Below are 10,737 nucleotides of genomic sequence, written 5' to 3' on the forward strand. Positions count from 1 at the left end.
AGTCGACGGTGTAGGTTAACGCACGTCCGGGTTTCAAAATAAAAGCGTAACATTCATTGCCTGAATATTGCGTAATTAGGGTGTCATTGTCGTTATAATACTTCCATTTTTAGGGAATACATATACTATATGTCGAGAAATATAGACTTTGTGGACATAGAAAGAGAGAGAGAGAGAGAAAATATACTCTTAATGTCACCACTTCCGGTTTCTAGCATGTGATTGTTACCTTGACGAATGCGGTGTCGTGTTTTTGGCTGTGTTGGGTTCGGTGCTGATGTGGTGGACATATCACTACTGCTGTGGCTGTCGTGGCGTGATGATGGGATGATGTTACATCTTGTGGTGAAAAACCTGCAGCCTGCAGAAGTTCACAAACGTTCAATTCGGGGGGTTAGCTTGCATTGGGGATATATTTATATATATATATTGGCAGTGATAAATAAAATGGTTAAATCGTTAATAGTAAAATGAGGACTCACAATAGTGTAAAAAAATAATGTAGAGGATAAAGGTAGGTGTGTATTTGTAGCGGAAGGGGTCTGATAACTATAATAGACTTTTACTTTAACACCCTACAGCAAGTTTTCCAAACTCTTCCAAGCCAAGACCACCCAAACAGCATTAGGTTCTGGCTGGGGAGCCTCTGCGAACACACAAACAATACTGCAAAATATGTGAAAAAAATCCACTTAGTAGCAGTAGTAGTAGTAGTGTAGTAGTAGTAGTAGTAGTAGTAGTAGTAGTAGTAGTAGTAGTGTAGTAGTAGTAGTAGTGTAGTTTCTTTCTTTTATTCACTGTTTACTGGTAAACATTTGTGCAGCTGTAAAGCCATGGTGAATATATGCAGATTTTAGTGCACAAGGAGTTTTGTGATGCTTAATTTCTTCACTATCTAGCGACATGCTGGTTTGAGGACCACAGCAGCTTGATAGCAGCTACAAACCAGTAGGTCATCACAGATTAGGACGTCAAGAGCGATGTTTTAACTGGCAGCTCCTTAGAAAGATGAGTCAGTGTTGTTACCTCGGTTACGTGACAGCTGTCTGTCCGTCACGACGAAATATTGTTGCCAACCAAACCGTGTAAGCAGTATAAATAAAAAAGATGCAGAATCAACATCAATGTAATCCTTAGTGCTACCCAAGAGCCCCCCCCCCCCCCCCCCAGGCCTGCATCTGTGTCTTTGTACCTTAGTCTCGAAGCACAAAAACTTTTCCTGTTTGTACAAATTAACTGCATATTAAAGTCACATTTCCCCCATAAATTGTAACTTCTCTCTTGAACAGTAAATACCTTCTTTATATTTATTGCTAATAGATAATATTTTGCTTTGAGCATTATTTGAGCAGTTTAGTAGCAGTTTTTTGAATGATGCTTAGCAGTAGAGAGTGAGGGGTGATTTCTGATCCAAAAGGTTCTTTGATCTTTTTATTCGTTCATTTTTTTCATGTTTGATTTGTGATTTCCATATAATTCTGTCATCTGTGGTTACCCCCAGACGTTTCATTTCATGAACTCTTTCTATTTCAACTGCCTATTTCCTTTTATTACCTGTGGTTTTTGTGGCCAATTCCCAAATAATCAGATTTAATGACAAGCTGCTTGTGTCGAACCATCATTTTAGTTGGTTCGTTTCTATAGTGATGCCTTTCTGTAATATTTGTGTCATCTGCAAACAATTCAAAACGCAACAGCTCAGATCTTTTTAACAATAATATAAATATCGCTCCACACTGACCCCTAGTGGACACTACACGCAACGCACGATGAAACAGTCCCACTTAAATAACCTAGTCCCCCATCCAGCACTATTCCCCGTCTCCCACACCTTTCTAGTTTAATGATTAATATTTCATGGATGATTGTGTCAAAAGCCGTTTTTTAAATCAAGAAGTTCCCCCAGCAGCATATTGCTTATATATCTACATTTGGGATTTCTTCTATTGCCAGTGAGGTTGTATCTAAGTATCTTGAGTTTCTGCCCAACCTGTTGTTGAAGAGTATGTTTGAGAATTGTTTTGTGAGATGATGTTTGTTTCCATGGATACAATCAGTGGACTGTTTGTTCTCACATTATTTTTTAACAATATACAGAATTTCCATTTCATCCACTGCTTGAAGAAAGAATGAGCAAGGATTTCTCTCTGGTAAATGTTCTTTTTATGTCCCTCAATCAGGTTTTTTTTTTCCTTAGCCGTTTTTAGTCTTTTTTCATGAGAAATGAGGATGTCTTGGGTGCAAGAAAAGTTTCAGAGGAAATTCTGATTAAACAAAAAACAGCAGTCAAATAAGTCTCGTCTCATATTTGCGTCTCATTTCCTTTAGACACGTTAGCAAAGTTTGCATTTTGCAAACCACATTCAGTCTCCTTTTTATTCGTCAACAATATTGCATTGTATATTTAATTATAGTTATCTTCACATAACAACCATCTACGTTGCGTCTCGTTTTCATCACGATTCATCATCATTTTTGCTGACCGAAGTAACACTTCTCCTATGTGATGTAACCATGCATTACTGCCTATATACAGGATATACAATGTGGGCAGACGACCTGCTTGGCATAGGTCTGTAATACTCGGGCACCTATTGCGCCCCCTAGCGGTTCCCACTGTTGGAACCAATAGAGAATCTGGCAGTTTTTTACTATGCAGATGCGTCAGCACTTTGTTGACAAGTCTAAATCATGTGAAGGTCTAAATGTAAAAAAAAAAAAGCTAAAACTTTTTGCAGGTACATGTCAAGCTCTGCTGAGGGGACATGGTTCCTGTCCTGTCTGTACTCTCTACCACTGGTCTCCAGCAGCACTTCACCTCCTCAAGCTCTAAAAACAACAACAGAGGAGTGGACAATGTATGGCTGCTTACTTTTGGAGTGAAACTCAAGGGTTAAAGCTGTGTTGGATTGAAATCAGAATAGAAAAACTAAAATACGTGTACTGGAAGAGCCCAGAACCTTCTTGCTGTCAGGCTAAATTGGCACAATTGTGTAACTGTAATATTTGTCTGTTAAAACACAACAGCCCATAAAGATCTTCCCCAAGCAGCCATAACGCAGCCTTCGGGACATCCATCAGAGAGGTACAAATCCAGGGAATGGGGAGACTCCGGAGGTTATGGACTCTCTCACAGGAAGATCATATGGCAGGTGAAAATAGGACATCATGTCCACACCTTGAATGCAGGAACCTGACTGGGTTGAGCCTCCTCTTCCTGCCGTTTAGACAGTACGGGGCCCCCATTCACACCTCTAACTCACTGACGGCACCACAATGGTGGTCAGGCAACAACAGGCGGGAGGCGACAACAACGGGCCCTCAACACCTTCAAGACAGAGGAACTAACCACTGAGTTAGGGGGACAAAAGGAAGGGGCCACCTCCCCCTCCGCATCCCTCGCACCAACTCTAAAGGCCCCTTTCATAGAACAAACAACCCAGGTTTATCGGCTCGGCTTCCACCGGGACGCGGTGTGAGAGCAGGCCTGGGTGCACCTTTGATGCGAGCACCGACAGCTCCAGGTCAGTGGGTCTGCAGGTAAATATCGTTCAGTGTCTGAGTCCAAGGCGTCTGCAAGAGGGACAGCAGCAAAAAGTTCACAGACAGCACCACAGTCAGTCTATCTTATCTTGTCTTATCTTTCTATGTTTTAAACCACCTGTTGCTTATCTTTATTTTGCTTTTACTGTTTTTAGAGTTAGAAAAAACTCTTTTGGCCAATAAACTGATACAAATTACATTTATATTACATTAATTAAATGTAATGCAAGGCAACGCTGGGAATGAAATGGCCTGTAAAAATCAAAACCCTGTTTAATTTAAAGAACTCCCCAGGCTTGAGTGTCAGTATAATAAATGTCATAATAGACTGCCTGCAAATGTGCTACCTCCGAACATAAATAAACATAATTATGCATCATATTCTGATAAGCTTTACATGAGTTTAAGTACAGTTTAGCGTTCTGCCACCAGGTGTCACTAAAGCGCTTTCTTCTGCTTTCACTACACGCATGGACTACATGTGACGGCATTTAATGATTTATATTTATTAATGTTTGGTCTAAAAAGCATATATTAATTGGAATAACCATATAAGGGTCGAAATGACAGGCTACAGGGTCCTTTAATTTAATTTAACTATCACTATATTTGGACAATGCATGCAGAAAAGGAATGGAGGATCCTCTCTGCATTTACAGTATCATGATGTTGACTTCTAAATAGAAAAGACAAAAATTTAAACCCAAACGGGAGAAGCAGAGCTGCCTGAAGAGGAGCCGCAGGCCAAGAGGTCAAAATAATGCGACACAACAAGAAAAACCCAGCTGTGCAGAAAAGACTGAGCATTTTTTTCTTTTCGTTTAAATTGTGCACACATTTTGAAATTCACTTGAGTCCAAACGTGTTTTTCTAGTTCACTTTGGCCATCTTTCTAAAGTGTGCACACTGTAGCCACGTGTGGGCTGTAATTACATGCCATTACACTGTGACTTGACTTGGTGGGTCTCTGTTGAGCCGAAAGTGAACTCGTCATAACAATCAAACTCACCAAACGATGATCAGAAGCAGGAAGAGAAAAAAGTGACATCTGGAATTATAAGTTAGTTAAACAAAACTACAGACCTAAAGTCGTCATTTATTCTACAGAATCATAAGCACGTCAGAAACAAATGTGTACTGGGATCATTATTACTAATTTATATTTGACTTTAAGGTTGGTTCTGGGTATCTGCGTTTAAACACACATTATTTTTATGGATGTGTGTGTGCACATGCGTAGTTGGGTGTATTTACACAAATACTCATGAAAAATCCCATGATGCCTTCAAATGCCTTTGATAAAATATGTTGCATTCAAATGTCTCAATACTATCGACAGTCAGGTATTTTACCACCAGTTTCTTGTGAGATAAGAGTGATTATTTTTTTACTTTTTCACGCGGCCGCAGCTCTGTTCTCACGGCAGCTGCAGCCGCAAGACTTTAGTTTCTTTGTCTGGTCATCAACAAAAGGCTTTGGATTGCTGGCGAGGCGGTCTCACAGTTCAGCGGCGTGCATGTACAGGCAGGTCAGAAGAATGACTGGAGCTCTGGTGGGCCAAAAAATGTAGTTTGGTGAGATTTCAGAAAAGGTGGGAGGGAACGAAAGGCAAGGTGAGGGCAGGTCTGGGGGATGGGGACAGTGCTTGGAGGGGATCCAGGGAACATCTAATTCACAAAGTGGATGATTTAAGAGCAAATGGGTTTTAATAGGAGAAAAAAAAATCCTGTTTGTTGAAGCAGAAGCCTCCTTTGAAACCATGATTGTGTGGTGGTGCTGTGAGATTGATTCACCTTAACCAATCTTACCTGTGAGCTCATTCTGCCTGCAGGATAATAACAACACTGAGCGTGCTTGATTGGCTCAGAATTCAGCCAATCTGGAGGCAAGGACAGAGTCACAGGGATGCCGGTGCACCTATCTGCTCTCACCTGATACTTTACCTGAGCTTAAAGGTAGAATCCCATTACCTTTCCAGTACAATCCAAAACTCAGGCTTATTGTGTCCATTCCGAGCCAGACATTCAGACCGCCACTGGGACAAAGACAGGCAGCCATGGCTGTGGCCAACTTCCACTACATTACCCGCATGAGCAGTGGCTTCAAGGTGTACATCTTAGAAGGTGGGCTTGTTTATGCTGTCTTTTGTCTTTCTTTACCCATCTTACTTAACTCAATGGAGGCTCTGCTATCATTTTACAAAAACACTGTTTTAATGTAGCAGATCATATATACGGTTGCTGTATTTCAGAGTCTAGCCTTTACTTTTGTTCCTTACAGATGATTATTGTAAATACAGCATAAAATGAGGGGAAACAGATGTACTGACCTGCAACCACTAGCTTAAAGAAAAAAAATACACAAGCCGGGTATTTTTTATCATTTATAATGATCTTGTCGTAAATTTATGATTATTACAATGGTTTGGGTTATTCTTTACCATATGAAATGTATCAAAAATGGGCCAGGTGCTCCAGACTTGTGATTGGACTGGATAAAGCTGCTATTTAGGGTAGAGAATAAGAACCTAGCCTTACCCGTGTTTCAAAACCACAATTCTGTTCATATAATGTACATTCAAAACGCTAGGACATAAGGGCAAGGAGCACTTTCATTGTTGCCAATAAGGAAGAAATATCCATGCCTGAGGCGTTAGAAAATCAGCATAGGTGTGGTTACACCCCCCACCCCCTTCACATGAGTGTGCAGCAGCTCACAGGTGTTCACTCAGGAAGTGTGAATCAGTCTGCAGGAGACCTCTCTTCATGTTCTCTTGCAGCTTAAAACGGGCGATTGTCTCCTTGCCGCAATAAACAAGCTGTTGTCCTTTCTTTTCAAATGCTAAAGTGTTGGTTTTAACACAGTTAAAGAAGCTGGAGTGGCGTCAACTGGCAGACAGTCACACAATGGCCCAGTGTTGACTTCAGCAGTCTTCTGACTGTATGCGGAATGAATGTAAAGATGATGGGAGTCGCTCTTTGTATGTGGCTTTTGGAAAGTTGAGATGATTTTGTAGGTTTAACAGGAATTCGGCGACACTGAGGTGCTTCACTTTGGCAAGCATCCATCCCATCCTCTCCCAAACCGGGTCAGTCACCACAGCTAAACGGCCCATTGTGACGCCTCCTTTAATGTCAGAAAAACACTGGCAGTGGTGCCCTTTCAAATGGGTTGGATGACAACATCCTGCAGGAAAACAATATTTCATCAGCTGTGCACAGTTGATGAGCTACTGTTGATCAGGTTGATCAAGTTCTGCAAGTTAACGGAGTTTACAATTAACGGCCACAAAAATAATTTTCTCACGATTAGTTGTCTTGCTGGTTGATGTCATGTATTGTCCTGAAGAGAGTGACACATTATTAGTGTTCTGAAGTTGTCATTGCCGGTAAATGCCCCCTTCTCCTCCTGGAATCATTGGCCCAGGGGCAACAAAGGATTAACAATGAAAATATTGTCCAAAATGTCAAATACATGCAAACGAATTGATTCAATCGTGTCATTTTGGATCATTTTCTCCCCCCGTATATTTAAGAAATGCTAGCTTAATTGGTGTTGCTCAGGTCTGAATAGAGAAGGCCAATAGGAACAGGACGCCCCAAAACAACTGGGCTCATTCATGGGAGCTATTGCAGCAGCTTTCTTCACAGTCTCCTCTGTCACTTTGTCATCCAGGTCAATCTCACCTGCGGAGTGAAGACAGATTCAGACATATCACCAACGAACGCACACGCGTCCCGAACGTGTACCCAATTAAACGCAAGCGGAGCCACGACCGGGGCCTCACGCTGGAGGAGAGGTTGGTGGACTCGACGTTTAAATGACTTTTAATCAGACCGAATATTCACAATATTCAGGGCTTGACAGCTGCCTTGTCCACATGTTCTAGGCGGGAACGTGCGCTGAGCCGGAGCAGCGGGAAAGCGGCCCAAACGGCGGCGCCGGCGCCGGCGAACACGCCGCAGAGCCCTACGTCCACCTGGAGTCCAACAGCCAGCCCCACACCAACACACGTGTGCTACCCTCCAGTTATGGACGAACCAATTGCGCTGATCAAGAAACCCAGAAAGGAGACAGACGGCGTGGAGGAAAAGACAAAAAGCCCCGCTAGTCCACAAATACAGGTAATTTCTGTCTAAAATGAGGGCAGGCCAGGCAGCAAACCTTAGTGGTATTTCCCACCTGGAGTGTGAGAATCCACTGGCACAGACATTCTTCTTCCAAGAGCATGCCCAAGCTCGTCTATGCAATCCAGCCACATTCAGGGGCAAAATGCGAGCAATGGTGGCAGGAATGTCATCAACAGACTAGAGTGACTCCTCTGTGACCTGCGCTGTACTAGCATTCACGCCTTGGAAAACCAATGTCTGTTCCTTTCTTTCTAGGCTCTATTTTGATTGAATCTTTTCATGAAAAATCTCTTCTATTTCCATGCGGTCATCATTGTTTCACCTCTTTTAGCTTTCCAAGTTATTGAATAAATAAATAAATGCTCTAAAATTTTACTTCAATGATGTCATTGCGATGACGTCCTGAGGCCGATGTGGAGGTGAAAAGAATTCTGATGGAATTCCAACATCTGTCTGGCTTTTTAGATGCGACCTTCAGTGATCACTTGTGTCTCATCCTTGAGGAACCCATCCTGCAGATCTGAGGTTCACAGAGGGCACCCATCAGGTCAGCGGTTGAGCTCACACGCCGCCTCTACACACCTACTCACTGTCACTGACTCGCTGAGGCGTGGGGGTTGATGTCATTTCCTGTTCGTCTTCCAGTGATTTCTCAACGCACCTATGACCACGTGGTGGAGGAGCACTTCCAGAGAAGCCTGGGACTGGACTACCAGAAGGCTCGCTCTCAGCTCTCCATCAGCGTCTCTGTCGATGACCACTTTGCGAAGGCTTTGGGGGACAAGTGGCTGCAGATTAAATCCAAATCCTCCTCCTGTTCCTCCACACCCCCCAGCAGCCCGAGTGTTACCCACTCCCCGACGTACAGCCAGAATCCATCCCTCAAGGAAACCACCAGCAGCTCATCGCCAAACTGCAGCCGCTGGGCTTTAAATTAAATCAGGGAGAGACCAGGAGAGTGTGGACTTTGTGACCATAAACATTTCACTACAGATCTGCGTGTTGAGCAATGGGGGGGGGGGAGTAGCGCTAGTAAGGAGAGGGGGGGCTCACAGGTGCAGCAGGGCTTCGGATCTCCACGGGTCTGAATTTTTAAGATGCACTGAGGTTCGGACGGATGGATCGAATCAGGATGTCCTCCTTGTGTTCCGTGCCGTCTTGTGCTTGTCTATAGCATCTGAAATTCTGTAGATGGGGACAAGGGGCAGGGAAATAACTGAATAATCCTTTACATTTCTTTGATTTGAAAAAAAAAGCTGTATAAATGAGACAATTCTGCTGTGTTGTATTTATATTCTGATCAATCTGGGTTCTTATAATCAAAGTGACAGCTTGCTGAGTGCCTTTCAACTGTACGCAAAGCAACGTTTTTTTAAATAAAAATGATCACCAAAATGATTTGGATCATTTGCAGCTGTCGTGTGTCATCGATGGAGGAGAAAACCTGAAAAAACAACCTGTTCCTAAGAATCCTGGTATCACGCTTTAATGTAGGAGCAAATTTCACCTCAATTGATGAAAGAAGACTCATCTCATTAGAAAATTCCACGTTTTTCATTTAGAATTAATTATTATATCAGACATTTACACATCATAGGACTTTATTTCTAGCGTTTTTTATTAATATTACATGATTTTCTTTAAGTTTTTTAACACACTGTTTGAAGTTTGATGAATATGTATCAATTAGATTTTATTTTCTTTCAAAGGAAATTTCACTTTATTTCTAACCACTCTGTATATGTATGTCTATACAAACTTATACATTAAATGAGTTAAGTCAATGTTGCACTGACCAAACCAAAACATACGCTTCTGTTTTTTTAAAAAAAACCTTAGAATGAACCAAACAAAGCATCATAAAAAAGAGAAGGAGGTTGGGTGTAGCAGACAAACTAATTTGAGTTGTGAGTCAGTGCTGCGTCTGCAACATGTCCGGCACACACATGCCATTTTGCTAAGCTGTTGCCACACATGGTGTGGAAAATAAAAGGATGTGTGTGAGCAACAGGACCTTTTCCTGTAAATTTGAGGGAATGTTACATGTACGTGTCCCGGCAGGCAGCAGGCCCAGTGTTCTGACATTCCTGTCTCCTGAGAAAAATAACTTTGTGAGATCCTACAGATCCTGTTTGGCAAGGGATAGGAGGGAGGGAAGAGGGGAGCGAAGGGTTGGGCTGATATAAGTCTGAGCATGAGAACCATTCGAGCACTTCGGTTGCTTATTTGCATGCCCGATCCTGTCAAACTTCCAATCTAGGAGGCATCATTCCAGCACCCTCCTGTCATTGGCAGGGTCAACTTGGTTGTGTTAACGCAAGAAAATAATATTCTGTAATTGTTTTGTTCCTGGACAGTTGGGACATGAAAATGCATAAAATAACCCCCCAGATGAATTCATTAAATTTCAGCAAATCCAAACATGAAAGAGAAAAATAACTACCCAAACTACAAGTCAGGAGTAGAAACCGGTATTTCTACATGGCACATATTCGTTAGCTGTGTAATTTAGCCTGAACTGAGCCATTGATGCCATCTAAAGGCCTTTAGATGGCCATTACAAATGTCATCATTTATATTGGAAATAGGCAGGTCTGCTACAAAAACCTAATATGTACCAGGATTATCTCACAATGACAACCACATTCACTCTCTTGCGATGTTCTTTTTTGCCATTAGGTTAAATAAAGTTAATTACACGCAGTAATGCCCCAGTGTCTCACACAACCGGAAAGTTCTGGGTTTGCAGCCCTTCTGTGCGCAGTTTGCATGTTCGCCCTGGTTTTCTGGCTTCTTCTGTGTTTTGATTCTTCTCGATGATGATTGGCCACTGTGTGTATCAGACAGGCAGCAGTAAACTGGGAGGGCCGTTGTGGTTGGTGCATCAGCAGGGCTGCGATGCAGCTGTGGGCACCAGCCTGTTGCCCGGCAACACATTTAAATAAACATATTCCGACAGACAAATGAGAGTGAAAAGGACAAATTCAGGCTCAGACCGGGTTGAAAAACACGACCCAAATCCCTCACTAGAATAAATGAAGCAACAAAAGCAGTAATTTAAAAT

General features: G+C 42.3%; 1 protein-coding gene across 1 annotated transcript; it reads left to right on the forward strand.

Annotated features, from left to right (window-relative positions):
* The first annotated feature begins 5,468 nt into the window (after window positions 1–5,468).
* Window positions 5,469–9,475, forward strand: LOC115247466 (transcription cofactor vestigial-like protein 4). Its single transcript, XM_029829033.1, has 5 exons — window positions 5,469–5,666; window positions 7,219–7,342; window positions 7,433–7,667; window positions 8,139–8,220; window positions 8,319–9,475. The coding sequence occupies exons 1-5, from the start codon at window positions 5,600–5,602 to the stop codon at window positions 8,609–8,611; spliced, it is 801 nt and encodes a 266-aa protein (XP_029684893.1). The 5' UTR covers window positions 5,469–5,599; the 3' UTR covers window positions 8,612–9,475.
* Window positions 9,476–10,737: the final 1,262 nt, after the last annotated feature.

The sequence above is a fragment of the Takifugu rubripes genome, chromosome 21 (genome assembly GCF_901000725.2).
Source record: "Takifugu rubripes chromosome 21, fTakRub1.2, whole genome shotgun sequence".
NCBI lineage: Eukaryota > Metazoa > Chordata > Actinopteri > Tetraodontiformes > Tetraodontidae > Takifugu > Takifugu rubripes.

What these genes read in the sequence shown, in the direction of transcription:
- LOC115247466 (XM_029829033.1), top strand. Translation starts at nt 5,600, where the DNA reads ATGGCTGTGGCCAACTTCCACTACATTACCCGCATGAGCAGTGGCTTC. An exon ending in CCGCTAGTCCACAAATACAG is followed by an intron (nt 7,668 to 8,138) that starts GTAATTTCTGTC and finishes CTGGCTTTTTAG; the next exon opens with ATGCGACCTTCAGTGATCAC. An exon ending in TCACAGAGGGCACCCATCAG is followed by an intron (nt 8,221 to 8,318) that starts GTCAGCGGTTGA and finishes TTCGTCTTCCAG; the next exon opens with TGATTTCTCAACGCACCTAT.